The 23,225-nt window shown below is 40.4% G+C and overlaps 1 protein-coding gene across 2 annotated transcripts in view; it reads left to right on the plus strand.

Moving 5' to 3' along the window:
• slc35f6 (solute carrier family 35 member F6) overlaps positions 1 to 23,225 on the plus strand; it is a 35,444-nt gene that overhangs the window by 8,231 nt on the left and 3,988 nt on the right. Inside the window, exons 1-5 of one of the 2 annotated variants that reach the window (XM_088325361.1) lie at positions 11,716 to 11,889; positions 15,964 to 16,036; positions 16,128 to 16,299; positions 19,070 to 19,285; positions 20,984 to 21,094. In XM_088325361.1, the coding sequence (XP_088181487.1) occupies positions 11,813 to 11,889; positions 15,964 to 16,036; positions 16,128 to 16,299; positions 19,070 to 19,285; positions 20,984 to 21,094 (649 nt within the window). In that variant the 5' untranslated portion in view covers positions 11,716 to 11,812. Of the gene's footprint in view, positions 1 to 11,715; positions 11,890 to 15,963; positions 16,037 to 16,127; positions 16,300 to 19,069; positions 19,286 to 20,983; positions 21,095 to 23,225 lie in introns of those variants that run through there. The other variant, XM_088325362.1, reaches the window with a different exon arrangement.

A 23,225-nucleotide genomic window follows, 5' to 3' on the forward strand; every position in this document is an offset into this window, starting at 1 on the left:
GTGCTGGAGCCCATCCCAGCAATCATCAGGCAGTGGCCAGGGGACACCCTGAACTGGTTAACAGCCAATCGCAGGGCACACGGGGACAGACAACTCACTCGCTCAGTCACACCTAGGGACAATTTGGACCGGCCAATCCACCTGAAATGCATGTCTTCGGAATGTGGAAGGAAACCGGAGTGCCCGGAGGAAACCCACACAAGCACGGGGAGAACATACAAACTCCGCACAGTAAGGCCGGGAGCTGGATTTGAACCCACGCAGGAGGTTCCCACGACCTCAGAACTGTGCCGCACACGCGCTAACCACTGCCCCGCCGTGCTGCCCTATTGTACATTATACAAAATATTATTGCTGAAATAATTATATGAATCTATATTTTCATTCAGTTTTAATCATCACAGTTAATTGGTAATACAAAGCAGTTATCACTTCAGATTTTTCAGTTCATATATTCTTTGTGGTTTGCTGTCCCGCCATAGTTGTAATGCCTTTTCAAGGTCCAATCCATTATCATCCTCCTCATAGTGTAACCAAGAATATAATTTAGTCCATTTTGGCAGAAAAGTCATTTTCTTGCTAGTATTCTTTTGTTTATTTTCTTTCGTCGAATCGTTCGCTTCAAAACACGTGTTTTCCTTGCCTTCGCGGTCTTCTGAAGAATTTCTCCGCCGTTTTTTCGTGCCGGAATCATTGCCGTTGTTACCACTTTCTGTGTTATGTTTCGACTTATTACCGACACTGAAGAAATGTTTTTGTTGATTTGCACCTAGTACCAACTGTTTTTTGGAGGGATACTTCTCTTTCACTCGACAACCGCCACAACAATGACGTCATCTCGAAGCAATGAGATCTCGTTTGCCGAGATGGCGCGAGACCAAAACAACAATGGCGGATGGCGGATCTGCCTGCCGAAAAGTTTGGAGTGTGGTAAATCTTTGTTAAAAAAAAAAAAAAGTAAACGGGTAATAATGACAATTTGGTGTCAAAAAACGTTGCGTCCCGGGGACGCACATTGATTCGACACAATGCGTCCCCAGCAAAAATGATGCATCTAAGACGCAGGGACACGGGCAAACGAGAACACTGCACAGGTGGCGGTTGGAGCAGTGCTGGCACAAAATGTTGATGGACTTAAAACAGTAGTGGCCTATACCAGTTGCTCTCTCACAGCGGTTGAGCGGTGGTGGTCCAGATACGACAGGGTGCTGTGTGCGATAGTCTGGGCAGTCCATAACTTCCGGCACTACTTGGGCCTTTGACCCTTCACTATTGTTACCGACCACCGGCCTCTGGTGGGCCTTTGGTGTCTCTCCATTGATAATGACCGAACAGGCCGCCGGAGCCGATGGGCACTGGAACTTACTCCGTATGATTGATTAATACAACACAAAGAGGGTTCACAGCATACCAACACTGATGCTCTGTCCCGCAGGCCTACTTCCAGTATTCTACTGGATGATTTCTAGGGTGCAGCGGACAGTCACACGTACAACGGTACTCAGGTGGTACCAAATGGTACTGTATGTGCAGTTGAGACTCCTACCAAGGTTTCTACAACAGGTTTCAGTCCTTTTTCTACACATTGTCCCACAATGGATCCAATGTAAAGCTACTGCAAAAACTGGATATTTGTAAGCTTCGGGCCCGGTTGGAAGAGGGCCGGCAACCCCCAAGATGGAGGTTGAAGACGGCAGGCCAAACCTTTTGGCGAGAGTTCCATCTGCTTGAGCTCACTGGTGGGTTGTTATGTAGGACTATGTGGCTGACAGATATAGGGCAGACCACTCACGTGGTGGTCCCTGCTGTGTTGGTCTCTGACTTCCTGGCACAACTGCATGGCACTGCGCTCACAGCCCACCTTGCACAAATGAACGAGTTGTGGCGCAGGCTCGGAGTGTATGTTATTAGTCCCCCATGGACAAGGACATCAGATCCTGGTGTCACCAGTGTCATGCTTGTCAAAGGAGGTAAGCCCAGGTTCTTTGACATTGTGGCCCCATGCAAACCTCGCATGTGGAGAATTTTTTCCAATGCGTCGCAGCAGACATACTAGAGTTGCCTCTGACATCTAAAGGCAACCATTATGTTTTGGTTGTGGAGGTTTATTTTACCAAATCTGTTAATTTATGTGCCCTCACTGATCAGAAGGCTGCCACTGTCGCCGAATGCCTTTTCCAGAATTACATCCTTGAACACGGAGTGATGGAAACCTTTCACACCGACATGGGGAGGCAATTTGAGTTGGACATTATCAAAGTTTTGTGCGAAGAGTTGAGGATGAAAAAAAAACATACCACACTTTATAATCCTAAATCAGATGGCATGGTGGAGAGGTTCAATAGGACCTTGATCGACCAACTGGCTAAGACGGTTTTGTCATGTGAGGGGAATGGGATTCCTCTCTGCAACAGATTACCTTTGCTTATAATACAAGTGTACATTCCAGCACTGGATTTACACCGTATTTCCTCACTCATGGCAGAGAAGCTCAAACGCCAGTTGAAGTGGTCCTCAGGTCGATGTTAAAGGGCAACCCTAAAAGTATGCTCTCGTCGGATTTTGCAAGCTCTCCTCACACGATTGGAAACTACTTTTGGCCAAGCCAGGGAAAACAGTGTGGTGGCAAGTCAAAAGCAGAAGGCCTTGTATGATTCTAGAAGTAGGCATGATCCTTATGACATAGGGGACTTTGTGTGGCTGAATGACCCCACTGAAGTCCTTTGTAAATTGGCACCGCACTGAAAGGGTCCTTATGTGGTGAAGAAACGAAATGACAGGGACGATAAGGTTGGGGTCACCTATAAGATTGCTAGCCCGTTTGAGGAGGTACAGTAAGAAGTGGCCTCGACTCACCCACCATACAGGCCCTCACCCCCAGCAACGATGGCACCACACGGATGTTTTTGTTATTGTGACCCAATGAAAACAATGCTGGCATCTGGGTCTCGATCCCAGCTACTGTCCTTTCCCCACAACCCGCCCATTAGGCGAGGAAGAACGTGGGGAAGGAGGCAAAAATCTCACATCACATCTGGCCTGTTGGTCATCCATGTAAAATGGACCCCTAGGACCCTCGTTGTCCAGCCGACAGGGAGAGAACCTGGTTGGCGTGTCTTCCCCCGCTGCTCGGCGGTGTGGTGACCGTTCCCTATTGCGATCCCCCTTGTAACATCCTTGCTGGGGAGAGCGCAAGCCGGGTAGCAGTTCATTTCGAAGCTGCTGGGGGTGGAACCATCATCACCACAGTCACAGCGGCAGGTTCGTCGGAGTCCACTCCGCTCTCCTGAGCTCAGGTGATGGTTACTCGTGAAAGAGGATCGGCAGCTCTCATAGTCCTCCTCTCGGGAGCTTAAAGTGAAGCAAGGCACACCAGTGTCAATTGAACATGCGAGGCTAAAAGATTTTTATTCGCGGAAAAGCAGATAATAAGGGACTGAAAAGCCATAAACATGCGTGGGTTGATTCACTTTAGCAAAATTAATGATATCCAAATGACCTCTATTCCCGCTGCCAATTACGGTGCTCCAATTGAGCTAAAAATAAACCTCGCGCAGTGATATATCAGCACTGCCAGACGACTTGCAGTGGTGATATAGCCGTTGTTTGAAATGGTACTTTGTCTCCATCTTGCGGTGGAATGTTTTTACGATTTAGTTTTTTTTTTTAAGGGAAAACCGTAGTTTATGTGACCCAACCGTAGCACCGTAGTGGGTTAAAGAAAACCGTACTCATTACGGCAAAATCGGAGTGCTTAGCAGGTATGCATTTAGCCTGGAGAATAAGGTCTAGACCAGCCAAAAAGCACCGGAAAGTCTCCCCGTCTTTGGCCACCCTATCATATTCTGGTAATGCTTCAGCCACCAGTCTGGAGAGATCCATGTCATACATGTCTAAACTCTCCTCTTGCTGACGTGGCCGCGCATTAATACACGTTTGGAAGTATTGTGAAAATTGTCTTTGACCAAAAGCCTCCTTCAATCTCTCCTTCACCTGCTCGTAATCCCCCTTGACATCCAATGGCAAACTGTCCCACAACAAAAAAAACGTGCCGTCCAGACGCGTTGGGAGAAGGTTCACTAGTAATGGTAACTCGCCTGCGCACGAACAGCTGCCTCAAATTGTTTAATCCACGTTGCAAAAGGCTTTTCACCGTCCCCATGGAATGGCATCGTACACCACTTGAACTTCCAGTCTAAGTACACGCTCCCCCGAACCAGCCTTCATCCAGCTCCGAGCTCGTAGAGGCTTGTTTCACATGCCTAAACATGCCACTTCCATTCCGTACTGCTAGTCAGTTGGCCTAGCTGACGAGCGTGCTTGATAAATGTTCAAGAAAGAGGAGGGGAAAAGAAAATCCACAAAATAAACTGCCTCTGCCACCAATGTACCGTGTGTTTTGTGTGGGTAATGGATTGCTCCTCATTCATTAAAAAAAAATATACTCCGAAACACTTAGGTCTCTTTGGAGAGCGACAACCGTCAGCACCCGAACTCTAAAACTAAACTCTGGCGCTTCCCCTACTCTCGCACCAACTCTCGCTACATTTGTCGGCCTACTGACATCATTCATGCGCGCCTACAGTAGGCTCAAAAATTGCTTAGAGATTTATCTCATGAAAAACACTTCAAAAGTCAAAATTTAGCTCAGCCACCGTGCTTATTACAACAATGAACAAACACAAGTAAATTCGCTAATTGTGACTTTTTAGAATTCATTTAGAGCCTGATAACTCTTTCTATGAAAGTCGTACCACTGCAAAAAAGTAAGAAAATTGTGAAAAAGACACAATAACTTTGAGTCTCTTAAGTAATACTCTAAAATTGCTGACTGATTTATGTTGTTAAAACACTTCAAAATTCTAAATTTAGTTTAGCTACTGTGTTTATTACACCAAACAAATAATTAAAGGTACGTTATTTATCAAACAATGATAAAGAAAATAGACATTTTGTTAATAGTTTAAAGTCTGATGTAACTAGAAAACATTTTGATGACTTTTTTATTACAATTCCCACTCATGATCACATGACAGATATTAATCAAGGTTAATGTTTTGCTGAGAAAGTACTTTGAATGGCTAAGTTATTTTACATATTTTTCAAAACTCTAAGAACTGAATGAGTTTGAATGAGAACAGTTTTTTTCCCTGTTTATCTGGTGAGTAAGTAGCGATCAAAGGACGGTTTCAAGAAAACTGAATAATAAATAAGGTCAAGTGGTATTGAACATGGGTCCTGTGTTGAGGGGCCCTCTCCTTGTGAGAGGTAAGATAATTCTCCTTCCATGGTCCCCTGTGTGTCGTAAGAGGCGACCAAAGTGTAGGGAGCGAGTGGACTGGTGACCCTCTATCTCTACTCCCTAAGAATCAGCAAGGCAAAGAAAGGGGGGCGGGAGACCGAAAGGTCTCGCAAACCCTCGTTATAGGGTCACTAAATGTGAGAGGATGTGGAAGTAAAGCGACTGAGTGGAAGAAAGAGGAGATCTGAAGTATGATGACTAAAAGGAAGGTTCATGTGTTAGCCTTGAGTGAAACAAAGATGAAAGGAAAGTGTGAATTACAACTTGGAGGTATGTATGGTAGAAGGTCTGGAGTTACGGGTGGACATGCTAGAGAAGGAGTGGCTGTGCTTGTGAGTGAGAAAGCAAAGGAAAAACTGGTGGAGTGGAAAGAGATATCCTCCAGATTGATGTGGGTGAGGTTGAAGTGGGGTGTAGAAGTATGGATGTTTATAGGTGCATATGGACCTGGTTCAGAAAGAAGCGCTAAGGAGAGAGAGGAGTTCTGGAGGGACTTGTCCGAATGTGTGGCAAGTGCGAAAGAAGGGTGGAAAGTGGTAAGACTAGGTGACCTAAATGCTAGAGTGGGTGATGAAACGGTTGAAAATGTGATTGGTAGATATGGAATACCAGGAAGAAATGAGAGTGGGAAGAAATTGATTGAGTTATGTGTGGAAAATGAGTTGGTGATTGGAAATACATTGTTTAAAATAAGGGACGTGAATAAGTATACCTTTGTCAGAGTGGATAGTGGCAAGATGGTGGACAGAGCACTGATAGATTATGTAATGGTTAAGAAAGGGATGTTAAGTAGATTGTTGGATGTGCATGTTTACAGAGGTGAAATGAGTGGTATGTCTGATAATTTTTATGTGGAAGGAAAAATGAGAATAGATGGATCGTGGAGGGCTAGTTATAAGAATAGTGTGAGGGAAGAGGTGAAAATGTCAGAGTTCAATAAGGCAGAAAAGGAAAGAGAGTTTAAAGAAAGGATAAGGGGAGAGTATGAACGGATTAGTAGAAGAGAGATGGAGAGTGTGGAAATTGAATGGAAGTGGTTTAAAGAGGCAGTGTTGAGGAGTGCAAAAGAAGTGTGTGGAATGAGAAAAGTTGGTCGAGGTATTGGGAAAGGAAGTGAATGGTGGAATGATGAGGTATCAGAGGCTGTGACAGAAAAGAGACGTGCCTTTGAGGAGTGGCTGCAAGATAAGAGTGGCGATGCGTATGAAAGATATAAAGTGAAAAAAGGTTGGTAAAAGGGGCAGTGGAAGCAGCGAAAAGGAAAGCAAATGATGAATGGTGTCGAAAGATAGGAGTGAACTCTGAGGAAAGGAGAAAAGTGTTCTGGAAAGAAGTGAAAAGAGTAAGAAAGATCGAGTCTGGAAAGAAAGAGGAAGTGAAAGATAAGGACAGTAGATTGCTGGTTAGCGGTAGTGCAGTCAGGACGAGATGGGCAGAGTATTTTGAGGAGTTGCCAAATGTGGAGGATGGGAGAGAATGAGAGTCGAGGCGATCGATGGTATGGAGAGAATGCCCGTGTCGGGTGATTTAAATGTGAATCCTGTGGAAACATGGGAGGTGCAAGAGGCATTGAAAGAAATGAAAGCAGGGAGGGCACCTGGGTTGGATGGTTGTACTGCTGAATGCTTGAAAAAAAGTAGCATGGCTATGACTGACGGGTTAGTACGCTTGTTGAATGTATGCTTTTTAAGTGGTGTGGTTCCTGTTGATTGGTGTAGTGCATGTGTGGTGCCAGTGTGTAAGGGTAAAGGTGATAAGTATAAATATAGCAATTTGAAAGGTATCAGTTTGTTGTAAACTGTATGGAAGAGTCTTGATTATGAGTGTGAGAGGAAGAATGGATGAGGTGGTGATGCAGGAGCAGAGTGGTTTCAGGAAAGGAATTGGATGTGTGGATCAGGTGTTTGCAGTACGACAGGTGAGTGAAAAATATTTTGCAAAAGTTAAGGATGTTTATTTGGCTTTCATGGACTTGGAAAAGGCGTATGACAGAGTTGATAGAGAGGCATTGTGGCAGGTGATGGTAATGTATGGAGTGGGTGGAAAGTTGTTGGAAGCATTGAGGAGTTTTTATATGAACAGCAGAGCATGTGTAAGAGTAGGGAGTGAGACAAGTGAGTGGTTCCCTGTGTTGACTGGTGTGAGACAGGGGTGTGTGATGTCACCATGGCTGTTTAATGTGTACATGGATGGTGTGGTGAGAGAGGTGAATGCAAGAGTATTTGGCAGAGGTGTATAGATGATGGACAACAGTGTGGGAGGTAAGTCAGTTGTTGTTTGCAGATGACACAGCGCTTGTGGCTGATTCTGAGGAAACATTGAGAAGGTTGGTAACGGAGTTTGGAAGAGTATGTGATAGGCGTTAGTTATGTGTCAATGTTGGGAAGAGTAAAGTGATGAAGTGTTCATGTGATGGAGTGGGCATGACGTTAGAAATCAGTTGCATGGACGGGTGCTGGAAGAAGTTGAAAGCTTTAGGTACTTGGGTTGTGATGTGGCTGCAGTTGGTGGAATGGAGTGTGAGGTATTGCACAGAGTGAATCAAGGAAGCAAGGTTTTGGGTGCTCTGAGGAGAGTGTTGAACAACAAGAGTATGAGTATGGATGTTAAGAGGGGACTGTATGAGAGTGTGATTGTGCCGACTGTGTTGTATGGTGCAGAGTCTTGGAGCCTGAACGTAGATTTAAGAAGGAAATTTAATGTTTTTGAGATGAAGTGTTTGAGGACTATGTTGGAGTGACAAGATTGGATAGATTAAGAAATGTAATTGTGAGAGACAGAATTGGAGAAGTTGTGGAACCGAGCAAGCGTGTTGATAAGAGAGTAGGTTTGGACACATGGAGAGGATGGATGAGGAGCGAATGTTGAAGAGGATCTACAGAGCAGAAGTCAATGGAAGGAGACCAAGAGGAAGGCCGCGATTGACGTGGATGGATGGTGTTATGAGTGCACTGCAGGAAAGAGGTCAAAATATAATGGAAGCTAGAGCTCTTGTTGGTGATAGAAAGGAGTGGAGAGGTGTTGTGAAAGGATAGCGGGATTGTGGATGCGTTCTTAAGGATGGGCTGGGCACCCGCATGATGCGGCAGGGGTAAACCAGTGAAAGCTGTCGGGTCCTGCTGTTGAACAAAAGAGTGTGTTGTGTCACCCTGACCCGAGTGAAATGGCCGCTTTCTGGTGTCCCGTTTCATCTGGAGGGACGAAAGCATGACCAACTTAGGTGCCGAGGTGCCTAACTTGTTTGGGTGTTTGGGCAATTGGGTTGGCCATGGTCCAAAAAATTTTGTGTGTGTGTTTTTGCTATTTTTTTCCCTTTTATTTTCTTTGTTATTGTATGTGTTTGTTTTTCTGTCGGTCACCCCTCTTGAGGGATATGAACAAAGTAGGTAGGTAGGTAGGTAGGTAGGTAGGTAGGTAGGTAGGTAGGTAGGTAGGTAGGTGGGTGGGTGGATGGATGGATGGATGGATGGATAGATAGATAGATAGATAGATAGATAGATAGATAGATAGATAGATAGATAGATAGATAGATAGATAGATAGATAGATAGATAGATAGATAGATAGATAGATAGATAGATAGATAGATAGATAGATAGATAGATAGATAGATAGATAGATAGATAGATAGATGATACATGAAAAAAATAATTTTTGGTCCGGTGAAAAACTTTTTGGAAAAACAACACCGCTGCTGAACATTCATGAACAATTTTGAGTTTAGCAACAAAAAACACAAACACTTTGTACTGCCTGGATGTGGAAAATTGATTTATATTATTCAATTATTGCGTTTACATTTTTAAGACTTTAGTAAACTGGATTTAAGACATTTTAATGCCAACTAAGGTCTTATTTTTAGAATAATGAATACAATGCATTTCAAGTATCCACAGGAACGAATAATTTGATAAACTTAAATCCTATTTACAGCACGGCGGTGCAGTGGTTAGCGCCTGTGCGGCACAGTTCTAAGGTCTTGGGAACCTCCTGTGTGGGTTCAAATCCAGCTACCGGACTTCCTGTGCGGAGTTTGTATGTTCTCCCCGTGCTTGCGTTGGTTTCCTCCGGGCACTCCGGTTTCCTCCCACATTCCAAAGACATGCATTTCAGGTGGATTGGCCGGTCCAAATTGTCCCTAGGTGTGAATGAGCGAGCGAGTTGTCTGTACCTGTGTGCCCTGTGATTGGCTGGCAACCAGTTCAGGGTGTCCCCTGCCCACTGCCCGATGATTGCTGGGATGGGCTCCAGCACCCCCGCGACCCTACTGAGGATAAGCGGTGCAGCTAATGAGATGAGAATCCTATTTATGCATTTGGACATACTTCGAAGATAAAAAATCTTCACACTTCTTGAGGAGGTGATGCTTAAGTTGCAATTTCAAATAAGACTTACCTTACGCACACATGAACAACCCAAACAGAATTCATTCCAAACTGTCGCGTGACTTTCAGAGGCCTTCCATGAAAGTTTTTTTTGTCCCCATAAACAAAAAAATGCAAGATGAGAAGTAAAGAGGTTCTGCTTCTGTGGACAAAGAAACACAATGTTATAATTCTTGAAACTGTGGAGACAATAACAGAAGTGAAACCGAGGGAAAAGAAATGACTACTAGTTTGGAACATTCCAGGAGTCAGACGAGCATGAATTTGCTTTCAAAACGCTCCTCCTTACGTCAATATGTTGGATCACATTCCCTTTGTATTTTTAAACTAATAACAAAAATACTTAAACAACTTTATGCTCTACCGCAGGGGTGTCAAAGTCAAATGGACGGAGGGCCGAATAAAACATTTGGCTACAAGCCGAGGGCCGGACTGTCCAATCTTTACTGAAACCAAGATTTAACCTACTGAAAACACAACAAATATATTACAATATGATTGTATAAATAAAGCAATATTTTCTTATGACTCTGTCAGTCATTTTTAATTTCAGCAGGCACAAAATACAAATGTCCTTTATATAAAAAACTCATAACATATCTCATAACAACAACTCATAACCATTTTCTATCATTCAATCATCTGAAATTATTAAAAATAAATATTGCCTCGAAATACAATAAAATAAAGTGCAAAAATCTCTTGTTACTTAAAACCAATAGCAATCAACACACTGGACCTCATCTGTCCTGCTCAAATGTACATTGACTTTCCTTTCTGGGCTTTCTCTGGGTTAGTGTGAAAAAAAGGAGTTACTGATTAACAAATAATAACAATCAAAAGTCATTTTCTCTGCTAAATAGGAGACAATTTTATCAAAAGACTGTTGTCCACATCAAGATCTATTTTCCATGAAAAGCCGAAAAACAAGAAACACTCCCAGGACAGAGTCGGCAAACAAAAACAACATAGTCAACATAGACAATAAAGCTTTAAAATTCCCGAGGGGAACAACAAAAAACAAGACCTTCTTTATGTGCATATTTAACTTTTAAACTTGAACGGAGTAAAAACTTCAAATGTGTAATTGCACAGGAAACATTACTGTATTATTACTGTATTTACATACATTTATATACAGTACTGTATTACTACAACTCTACATTACTTGTTTGAGGCTGACGCTGATACTTTTCCAGCTACCTCCGTGAACATGTACTCCAACTCCCACCTTGTTTGAAAGCCCCGGTTTTCAGTGTCCACCTTCCGTTTAGCCATTTTTGATAGGTATATGTGGGCTAATTTTTGCTGTTATGCTAATGACTGCTGCTGATCGACTGCTGAATAAATCAAACCGCCTCCCGCTTTGCTCCCGCTCGGCGCGTCCCCGTTGCATTGTGGGAAATGTAGTATTCATGCGTACTGCGGGCTGCTGGCTTGCAGCGGCCTGCGGGCCGGATCTAATAATATATTGATATCGTCACGCGGGCCAGGTAAAACCCGCTCGCGGGCCTAATGTGGCCCGCGGGCCTTGACTCTGACGTATGTGCTCTACCGTATACTTTTTATTTCCGCTTCTGGCTAGTCTTTGTCTCCCTCTAGTGTTTAACAAAATGGCCGTTATTATCTATTCGTGTACAGCAGAAATTTTACCACACGCTTTCAAAGCATTCCTCTTTATGTCATACTATCAACGGGTTGAATCATTGACGTTTTATCCTGTTTAATCCTTACCGTACACTTTTATTGCAACTTCTAGCTGGCCTTTGTCTCTCTCTCTCTAGCGTTTCATAAAATGGCCATCATGGTCACAGCGACCAAGTTTGGTTGCCAACAAGTAAAAAAAGTCACGTGAATACAAATACAACGGAAAAAAATCAGTTTAAAACTATTTCAGAAGAATTTAAACTGTTAAAGTTCAAATTAAGCATAAACATATTGTGTGTTTTTTATGTACTTTACTTCGCTCTCAATAGTCCGCTAGTTTTGAATGCGGCACATTTTCTTTCTTCAGTCACCTGACTGTAAGTGTCACGTGGCGTTCACAGGCTGCTCAGACTCCTCGGAGTCTCCATGAGTATATTTTTTTACTGTCTGGCCTTGTTTGTCCTGTCACACTCCCCGGCATGGCGTGGACCAAATACCAGCTTTTCCTCGCCGGGCTTATGCTTGTAACTGGCTCTATTAACACGTTATCAGCGAAGTAAGTTAGAAAATTCATGTTTTCTACCTGTTGTGATGCTAAGCTAACTGGTAAACATAGTTTACTTGTTATGTCGTGTTATTACACTCATAAGTGTATATCTCAAAAGAATGTATACAAATTACATTATTTTAGATTTTGTATATTGAATTTTGGACAATGTAGATGCACTTTAACCTCTTTTTCGCTTCATGTCCACCCATGTATATGTAATTACAATAGAAGAGAGTTATCTTCATTATCATTGAACACAACATTGTGTACCTTGGTTACAACTCGATTTGTCGTTACCAAATTTGTTAGTTGACAATCTCACTTTTTATTATTAAAGACATTAAATGGATTTGTACTTTTTCGTGAGTGAGCAATTACCATCATAATAGGACAACAATATCATCAAGACTCAGTGGGATTTACATCGTGCCTTGAGGCACGTCGTAATTTTTAACGAGGGTGCATGTTTGCACAAGTGTAATTCTATATTAATCTTACTATACAATATATTACATAATGCATTGTACTCAATAAAATAAGTAAAGGGAATACATTTTCTTGACTTCTCCAACAAACTGTGATGCTGCATTCCAGAAAAGCGGAAAGACCCATTTCTTATGTTTCGATGGTACCAGATCAAACCATCAAGGGTTCCAAGCCAATGTTAACATGAAAGATGGCTGATCAGGAAAAGTTGTTTGCTCATTAAAAATACATTTGGACCTCAAGCAAATGTGCTTTCTTGCAAGTGCTCAACTTGTATAGGAAAATCAGCGTCTTAGTCAAGTAGCGCACACTGTAATCGTGTTAATCATGTTTTACCAGTCCTTGGGCATCGCCATTCTGTCGAGTGATGTCAGATGAAGTCTGGGTATCAATTTTTTCTCCGACTTTGCAAAAACAACCTCCCACCTTGATTGTCATTTTAGTGATATTATCCTGGTCAGAGGTTTGGAGAACTCCCACTTCCCACTTTTCTGGAATGCAGCATGAGATCAGCTTTTTTTCTGTCTGACTCACGTATTCCTAAAGTGATGATCAGGGGGTCAGCTGAGCAGCATCCATGAGGAAATTATTGCAGTTCAAAGTTCAAAACCCTGAGTGCAGGTTTTATGACACGGTTACAGGAGCTTATTGAACGCAAATGAATCAGGTGATTTTGTGAAGTTCCGTGACAGAATGAGCGTGGTCCAAATGCTGCGCCATCACTTTTGGAAAACCACATTGAAACGAACGACGCATCAGTCACACTTCCTCTTACTGACTTTAAAAGCCAGTGGATTTGTGGATCAGTGCATCAGATATACAATTCTGTATGCTTTTTTTGCGTATTTGATACTTAGCATTACTATGACCTTTAATATCATGCACTGTTCATTTTACCTCTGAAAAGCGATGGGTCCCGGGGATTCGCATGCTCAAAAATCTATGGGTCCCAACAGAGATCTATGGGTCCCCAAAATTTAGTGTGCTCCATGCCCTTACAAACTGACGTATTTTCCCTTACAAAATACAATTTTTTTTTTTTTTTCCAAACATGTTTATTTATGTAGTTTAACATGTTATATTGTACATGTGTTTCCTTATATCATATATATATTGTTAATGAACATTTTGTTGTGAGACACTGAGTTGCACGACAAGGATGAGGTTTATTATAAAAAAAATTCAAAAATGAAGTCGCTTGGACGTTCACTGTAGTAAGAAAAAATACATGCCAATATAATTAAGTAGAATAATACATTTTCTTATTCAAATTATGAATTCATTTTCTGGATTAAATTATTGTTGGTTATATACTGATTAAAAGGGATCACCAGAAACCTGTATTTTTTTTCATTTTCTCCTTTTATACTTCCTTTTTTTCTTAACTTCTTTATACAACATAATCCTTCGTAATATAATGCATCAAAGCAAGTGAGCCGTTTGAGAGCCGGCTCTCTTTAATGAGTTGAGCCGAAAAAGCCGGTTCTCTAGAAAGAAACTACACAACTCGAACTGGAGATCGGCGTGCAGACGAAAACTCGAACCGCGAGACCAAAACAACAATGGCGGATCTGCCTCACGAAAAGTTTGGAGTGTGGTAAATCTTTGTTAAAAATGAAAATGACAATTTTGTGTCAAAAAAGTTGCTTCCCTGGGACGCACATTGATTTGACACGATGCGTCCCCAGCAAAAATAATGCGTCTAGGACGCAGGGACGCGGGCAAACGAAAACACTGATCATGTATCAGGCCTTAACAATACTGATATCAGCCAGGGGTTCATCAGCAGTATCGGAAATACCCTTATTTTTTCAAATAGCTAGAAACTGAAAATAAGAAAATTAACAAATTTATTTTCTGCTATGGCAGCACCGCGGCGCAGTGCTTAGCGCATGTGCGGCACAGTTCTAAGGTCTTGGGAACCTCCTGTGTTGGTTCAAATCCAGCTATCAGACTTCCTGTGTGGAGTTTGTATGTTATCCCCGTGCTTGCGTGGGTTTCCTCTGGGTACTCCGGTTTCCTTCCACATTTCGAAGACATGCATTTCAGGTGGATTGGCCGGTTCAAATTGTCCCTAGGTGTGAATGAGCGAGCGAGTTGTCTGTCCCTGTGTGCCCTACGATTGGCTGGCAACCATTTCAGGGTGTCCCCTGCCCACCGCCCGATGATTGCTGGGATGGGCTCCAGCACCCCCGCGACCCTACTGAAGATAAGCGGTGCAGCTAATGAGATGAGATTTTCTGCTGTTTTAGGGTACATATAGACATACTGTATGTACTAACATAAAACTTTATATCAAATTTTGTGCCGAAGTATATTTAAACCAACCAGCAAATTTGGTTGAAATATTGTTGAAAAAGATTTGGATGTTCCGTCCAAAAGACGTCTTTGTTTAGTTGGGAAATAAAAGTTGAAAAAACACTTTGTGAAAACATTATTTTACCCTTTTTTTTGGACTATATCACAGTGCTTGTTGTAGATTTTTTTTAGATCCTGGTGGCTGCACATCCTGGGAGCATTGTCTCTCGGAAAAAAATGTGTACACCTTAAATTCAAAACCATCAATCTGTTAAAAAGCAAAATAAAGAAGCTAGATCAATTTTATCTTACTGTTCAATTCTAATTATTGTAAGTGACAAATTTATTGTCTTTGATAATGACATAACACCGACTTACTTTTTATAAATTATTGATATCACTCGTGGTCCAGTGGTAACGGTTTGGTGCTCTCACTGCTGCGACTGGGGTTTGATTTCTCTTGCATCCAAACGCAAAGTATGAGCGGAGAAAACGAGAGACAAGATATCATACTGATTTAAAAAAGAATGGGTGGGTGCGCATTATACACAAGTGCAGATTATACACAAGTGCGCATAATACACCATTAATTATATATGATATGCACAATATTAGCATATTTTCTCGACAAGTTTATGAGACTCTGGTGGGACCAATTAACTCCTTGTGGCCCGCCATAATGCTTTCTGTTAAGGGAACCACTGAAATCATGACTAAAATGAACTGAAGCATAATTAGTCCAAAATACAAATTGTTAACTTTGTTTCATGAGGAAAGTCAAACGTTACAAAGTTAAACCTTCATACCAATTTGGTTTGTAGTTATATAATGTTTAAAATATGATTATAAAAAAGTTAGATGACCTTTTTATAAAAACGGCGTCAGTGCCCATGGCCGGACCAAAGTGGTACTAGATTTCAGTACTGCGGGGCGGCAGTAGCTCAGGAGGTAGAGCGCTCGTCTTGGGATCAAGGGATCCCAGTTCGAATCCCGGCTCGTCGAAGTGTACTTGGGTAAGACACTGAACCCCTAATACCCCCAATAAGCAGGTTAGCGTCTTACATGGCTGCAATACAAGGCCGCTATTGGGAAATGTGGAGCACATTGTAAACACTTTGGGAAGTCATTGACTTGAAAAGCGCTATATAAATGCAGATCATTTTGTTTTCATTACTACAACTCTAAGTGGGAGACGAAATGATTCGTTGCCTATGCTTTTGATAATAGATTTCAATCCATTTTATCGATTAGTTTTAGTCATAATTTTGACTGCAATCATGTTTTCTTTCGTGACAGATGGGCAGACACGTTCAGTGCACTGGGTTGCCATGGTACCCCAGAACATGCATTCTCACACCCATTTGTCCAGGTAATAGCTTTGCTTAGACTTTAATGTGACACATTTTAAAAACTCTAGCAGGTACATGTGCTTAAAATGGAATTATTTGATTTCGATGCAGGCAGTGGGGATGTTCCTTGGAGAGTTCAGCTGCTTGGGCGTCTTCTATATTCTCCTGTGCCATGATCGACGCAGGCTCCAGCCCAGTATGAACCCGGTTCAGAGTTTCAACCCGTTTCTTTTTTTCCCACCCGCTATGTGTGACATGTTGGCCACCTCGACTATGTATGTTGGTGAGTGGGTCCCAATTTATGAATAAAAACAACATAAATATTATTTTTTTCATATTTTTGGGATCGCTGCAACAAAACAATAACAAAAACACAGTTGAAATGATTCTATTTTTTTTTTCTGCCATTTTGGTCCAACTTTTTTGCACCGTAATGGTATGCAGACGCTCCCCTACTTACGACCATTCGAGTTACGAAAAACGGTAGATACGAATATTTTTTCGGGATATAGAAAAATACTTCGACATTGCTTTAAGTTAGATTTCGTATTGTGTGCACCTTTTTCCAAGTACAGGACAGCACTGTAGAGCTTCTTTCCGCCGCTACCGGCGTGTGGCGCTATGAGAGGTCACCCAGCATCCACCCCGAAGAAGAAATCTGCTTCCTCTTCCTAGTTTGAGTGTAAACATACTGCACTGTATCTCCAGTGTGCTAAGAATTTTGACATTTGGCCTTGAACGACTCTTTTACTATCAGTAATTTAAAACTATTAGATTACAGTCAGAACCAATTGCCTCTATAGTACAATTTTAAAAAAATCCAAGTATTTCTATTTACAGTGCCTTGCGAAACTATTTGGCCCCCTTGAAATTTGTTACCTTTTGCCACATTTAAGACTTCAAACATGATGATATAAAACTGTAATCTCTTGTGAAGCATCAACAATAATTGGGACACAATCATTAAGTGGAACACACTTTATTGGATATTTTAAACTTTTTTAACAAATAAAAAGCGAAAAGTGTGTGTGCAAAATTATTCAGCCCCTTTACTTTCAGTGCAGCAAACTCCAGAAGTTCAGTGAGGATCTCTGAAAGATTCAATGTTGATCTAAATGACTAACGATGATAAATGGAATCCACCTGTGTGTAATCAAGTCTCTGTATAAATGCAACTGCACTGTGATAGTCTCAGAGGTCTGTTTAAAGCTCAGAGAGCATCATGAAGAACAAGGAACACACCAGGCTGGTCCGAGATACTGATGTGGAGAAGTTTAAAGCTGAGTTTGAATACAAAAAGATTTTCCAAGCTTGGAACATCCCAAGGAGCACTGTGCAAGCAATAATATTTAAATGAAGGGGGTTCAGACCACTGCAAATCTACCAAGAATGGGCCGTCCCCCTAAACTTTCAGCTAATACAAGGAGAAAACTGATCAAAGATGCAGCCAAGAGGCCCATGATCACTCTGGATGAACTGCAGAGGTCTACAGCTGAGGTGGGAGAATCTGTCCATAGGACAACAATCAGCCGTATACTGCACAAATCTGGCGTTTATGGAAGAGTGGCAAGAAGGAAGCCATTTGTTAAAGATATCCATAAAAAGTGTCGTTTAATGTTTGCCACAAGCCACCCGGGAGACACATCAAACATGTGGAAGTAGGTGCCTCAGTCAGATGAAACAAAAATTGAACTTTTTGGCAACACTGCAAGACATTATGTTTGGCGTAAAAGCAGCACAGCTCATCACCCTCAACACACCATCCCCACAGTAAACGTGGTGGCAGCATCATGGTTTGGGCCTACTTTTCTTCAGCAGGGACAGGGAAGATGGTTAACTCTATTTTATTATTCTAACATTGATGGGAAGATGGATGGAGCCAAATACAGGACCATTCTGGAAGAAAAACCTGATGGAGTCCGCAAAAGACCTGAGACTGGGACGGAGATTTTTCTTCCAACAAGACAACGATCCAAGACATAAAGCAAAAGCTAAAATGAAATGGTTCACCAACAAACATATCAAGGTGTTATAATGGCCCAGTCAAAGTCCAGACCTCAATCCAATTGAGAATCTGTGGAAAGAACTGAAAACTGCTGTTCACAAACGCTTTCTATCCAACCTCACTGAGCTCGAGCTGTTTTGAAAGGAGGAATAAGCAAAAATATCAGTTTTTTGATGTGCAAAACTGAGAGACATACACCAAGCGACTTGCAGCTGTAATCGCAGCAAAAGGTGGCGCTACAAAGTATTAATTCAATGGGGCTGAATAGTTTTTCACACCCACTTTTTCATTATTCATTTGTTAAAAAAGTTTGAAATATCCAATAAAGTGTGTTCCACTTCATGATTGTGTCCCACTTGTTGTTGATTCTTCACAAGAAAATACATTTTTATATCTTGATGTTTGAAGTCTGAAATGTGGCAAAAGGTCACAAAGTTCAAGGGGGCCAAATAATTTCGCAAGCCACTGTAAATAAATATAAGTATATGTTATGAATGAATGAATGGCCTTTATTGTTTTCACACAAGTATATTGAAATTGAAAGTCTCCTCCTTTCAGTGCAAGTAAAACTAATAAAAAAAAATAAAAATGTGCAAAAGGATAAAAAAAAATGTTAAAAACAATATACTGATGGTAAATCAGTATAAATATGTGTATATTCTTATCTGGTATTCTTATCCTGCACCCTTTCAAAGGACATTTTGATCTGCACATGTTGTCGGGTCAGTTTCATATCCCATCTTAATTTTTACGATCAACTATCAACCTTACTGTTTTATCCTGATTGGTGAGCACCATGCCATTGTTCCTGCTTTCCTGCGTTTGGATCCACCGCAAAACCACAACAGTTACATATTTATTATTGGTATTGTTATCGATATCGATGACTTCTCATTTGAGTATTGGGATTAGTATCAATCAGACAAAAAATGTTATCATACTCCCGAATATCATTCGTCCCATTTCTAATTTAACATCCTATTGTTTAATGGCAGGTTATTAACCTCTAAACATCTCACCTGGTTTTTTTTTTGTTTTTGTTTCCCAGCTCTCAACATGACGAGCGCCTCCAGCTTCCAAATGCTGAGAGGGGCCGTCATTATCTTCACAGGGCTCCTCTCGGTGGCTTTTCTGGGACGTCGACTGCTTGTAAGCCAGTGGATTGGAATCCTCGTCACCATCCTGGGTTTGGTCATTGTGGGCCTTGCCGACTTTGTTAGCGGGCATCAGGATGATGCCCACAAACTCAGTGATGTTATCACCGGTATGAAGTCCTGTAACAGTTGCACTAAGTGTTGTCACCAGACATGAGTCCTCGGAGAGGCACCTCAAATGCATGGGTGGCACATCAATTACTGTTTTTTCTTTTATTCCTTTGCTTCCTTATTCCAGTTTTTTACTTATTTTTATTGCTTTATCCTTTTTTTTTTTTTCTCATGTTTCTTTTTTCTAGCTTTTTACTTCTTCTTTTTGTTTTTTCCTATTTTTCTCCTCCCTTTTTTTCTCCTTTTATTTTTTTTCTTCAATTCTTTTGTTTCTTTTTTCCTAGCTTATTATTTCTCTTTTCTTGCTTATTCACTTTCTTCATTTGATTTATTTCTTCTTTGATTCTTTTTTTTTAAATTGTTGTCTTTTTCTAAAATGTTTTTTCCCTCTCTCCCAAAGTTATTTGTGCATAAGGTTACATAAAAAATGGTAATATATTGATTAATGCAACAAAAACAAGTTGAACAGTCGGTTGGGAGCTAAAATAATCTTTTTAGTGAGCCAAGCCGAAAGAGCAGCTACTCTAAAAAGAGACGAAACTTCCCAGGAGAGGGCCTACTCCCTCCCTAGTTCGTGTGGACTGCGCTGACTTTGTGTGCGTTGTAGAATTAAAAAAAACCCGCCAAAATTGATTAAAATCCATGATTAAAATCATTGGTAACCAATCAAATCATCGATTCGTAGTATCACGTGATTTATGAGCCACCAAGAACATTAAATAAATGCAAATTAGAGTGCACACCATTCCGTTGTAATGCTGGGAATTGGAGCTCCGCAGAGGGCGCCAAGACAGTTTTTATTGAAAAGCTATGTTTATCTTTTTATGCACTACATTTTGAACATTGCATAATTTACAAATAAAATTGAAAGTTTCAACTTTGTAGTGTTTGACTGTTTCGTCACGAAACAAAGTTACCAATTTTCAAGGGAACAGACAGATATACAGAGAAAAACAATCAGAAAATAAAATTAAAATAAAATAAATAAAGTAAAAAGGAAAATAATAATGATATGTTTAACTCTACCCGAGGGGCACATTCTTGAGCATATATCCTTTTTATATTGGCAATGTTTATCCCCAAAACATTTTGAAAAGTGGGTTTGGTTACATTTTATTTATTTTAGTTTTTATTTTTGTGCTTCAAATTAGATATGATCAGTGATAAGGATGTAGGAAAAGAGTATCTTACATATTTGCAGGTGTATAGCATAGATTTCTATGCATTTTTTTATAATCAAGGTAATTGACAAGCACTTCTATTTTTTTTATTGTTTTATATCATAGAATATTTATAATATCGTCTGTCTGTCCAAAACTTTAACATTATGATAAATAGGAGGAAATTTAGAAATCAAATTCATTGATTAATCAAAAAATATAATCGACCGATTTATCGATTATTTTGCAGCTCTAATACATGATAGTGTCTGCAGATGCGGTGCCCATCTACTTTTCTATGGGTGAGCAAAGCATGGTGTCTGAAAGGCACTGCCTGACTCTTCAACCCCCTATCTCCCTCGTAACATCCCTGGTTGCACTTCTCAGCCAGATAAATAGAATATCATGTGCAGCAGAAAATTAGTTGTGAATAGAGTGAAATATTTGCCATTTTAAGACCTTAGAAATAAACAAATTCAAAGCTAACAAAAAATGAATAAATAAAATAACCACCATCCCTTTTGATGTGTTCTACAGGCGATCTTCTCATCATCATGGCACAGGTCATTGTTGCCGTGCAGATGGTCCTCGAAGAAAAGTTTGTGTACAAACATGAGGTCCATCCCCTGCAGGCTGTCGGAACGGAAGGTGAAGAAAACATCTGCTCAAAACTCAATAAGGACATTAGTCAATATTAATTAAAAAAAGAGGAAAAGAGCAAGAAAAAATAAGTTAAGAGCTAGGAAAAAATAATCAAAATGAAAAATTAAAATTTATAAACAATCCGTTTTTATAAGTAGAAAAAAAGCAGGGAAAAAGAAGAAAAAGTCTGGAAAAAAGAGAGAGAAAAGACTGATTTTTGGGGGTCTCTGAATGGTCTTGTGTTGCATTCAAATAATTAAAAAAAAAAAAAATCAATCTTGTTGCCAGCATTGTACTTTCACTGAAACGTGTGATTAAATACAGTGCAACCAGCTAAATCAAACATTTAAAATGTAGGTAATATGTATTAAAAGATACTTAAAAAATGGGAATCATATGTATAAGTTGTTGTAAAAACAACTAACATATTTGGGCCGTGCAACCTTTCCAATAGTACATTAGTAAATTCATCAAAATGTGAAAAATAATTAGCATTGCTGTAAACCCAGCAAAATGTAACTTGATGTAAGGTTTTGCACATGTTTGCTAATGCTTTGGTTGCCACACTTGGGATTGATGTTCCTCACCCTTATTTCAAGCTGACAGAACACTCAGACCCACAGAACCTTATTTGGAACATTGGTCCTGACCACCAAAACGTACTGAGTATCGCTTGTTAGTTTATTACAACATCCTAAAAAATGTTATATCCACCCATAAGCTTATACTCTTATTGTAATTTGATTTTAAGGCCCCTGAGACCCTTCGTTTATAACATTTTATAATTGACGTTTAGAAAGTTATATGTATTTTTTGGGAAGTATGGAACCACTTTCTTAGACTGATAAGAATACAGGTACCAAAAATTGTCAGGTTTTTGATCCATACACTTTTTCCAAAAAGCCAATGACATATGATTTACAGAAAAAAACAACTTTACTGTCCCTGTACTTTTTAAAAGAATATTGCATAAAATAAATAACCAAATATTAATTCTTAGTATTTTTGTGTGTGACAGTTATGGTATCAGTCTAATACTGATACCTGGTATTACTAGTACCCCACTTCCTGGTATTTATGTATTATTTTCTCTTGTAATAGATGGGACGGCTGTACAAATGCGCCAAAAGAACATAGTATTTTTCCCAAAAGATTTTTTTAACTCCCACGTTTGATGTGCCTTTTAAGGGTTGCAATTACACAACTTCACCATATCTACCCAAACACATGTGTTATTTATTCATTTTACAATTATTAAGTGGTGTATGATAGGACCTTTTAAAAAATGATACCGTACGAGGACTTATCCTGTGTAATCACTGCTAGCAATAACATATATGTTAATGTAACCCCTTTTTAATGCTCCCAATATTCTTATAGTGTGAATAATGCTAGTTTTAATTGTAGTGGACACTCAAAATAAGGGGAGAAAACATCAATTGATTTTGAACTTCTATGGAGAAATGGAGAGAGAAGCCTTTAGATAAGATCGTTCAATGTTTTTTGTTTTCAACCCTCCGCTGAGCCTCCTCTTTTTATTAAATCTTCAAGGTTACAAAAATCAGTTCAACCTTAAAGGGTGTTAAAATCAAAGAACATCAACATGATTGATAGATAGATAGATAGACAGACAGACAGACAGACAGACAGACAGACAGACAGACAGACAGACAGACAGACAGACAGACAGACAGACAGACAGACAGACAGACAGACAGACAGACAGACAGACAGACAGACAGATAGATAGATAGATAGATAGATAGATACTTTATTCATCCCCGCTGGGAAATTCACATTTCCAGCAGCATCCCTTCGCTGAGAACAATACAATAATAAAGCAAAAGGAATACAATATACAAATACCCAATGTGACGTGCTAAAACCCACTGTAGCGTGTTGTATAGAGTATTTAAATAGTGCTACATAAAATACACACTGCAATAAAAGTACGGTAATATGCAATATAGGGGTGTGTGGTTTAATGTGGGCCTTTACTCCGCCGGGTGGAGTTAAAGAGCCTCATGGCATGAGGAAGAAAAGATCTCTTCAGTCTGTCCGTGGTACAAGTCAGTGACAGCAGTCTGTCGCTAAAGTTGCTCTTCTGTCTGGATATAATGCTGTGTAGTGGATGTCG

Source organism: Urocampus carinirostris, chromosome 20, assembly GCF_059441175.1.
Source record: "Urocampus carinirostris isolate Australia breed hairy pipefish chromosome 20, RoL_Ucar_1.0, whole genome shotgun sequence".
Taxonomy (NCBI): Eukaryota; Metazoa; Chordata; class Actinopteri; order Syngnathiformes; family Syngnathidae; genus Urocampus; species Urocampus carinirostris.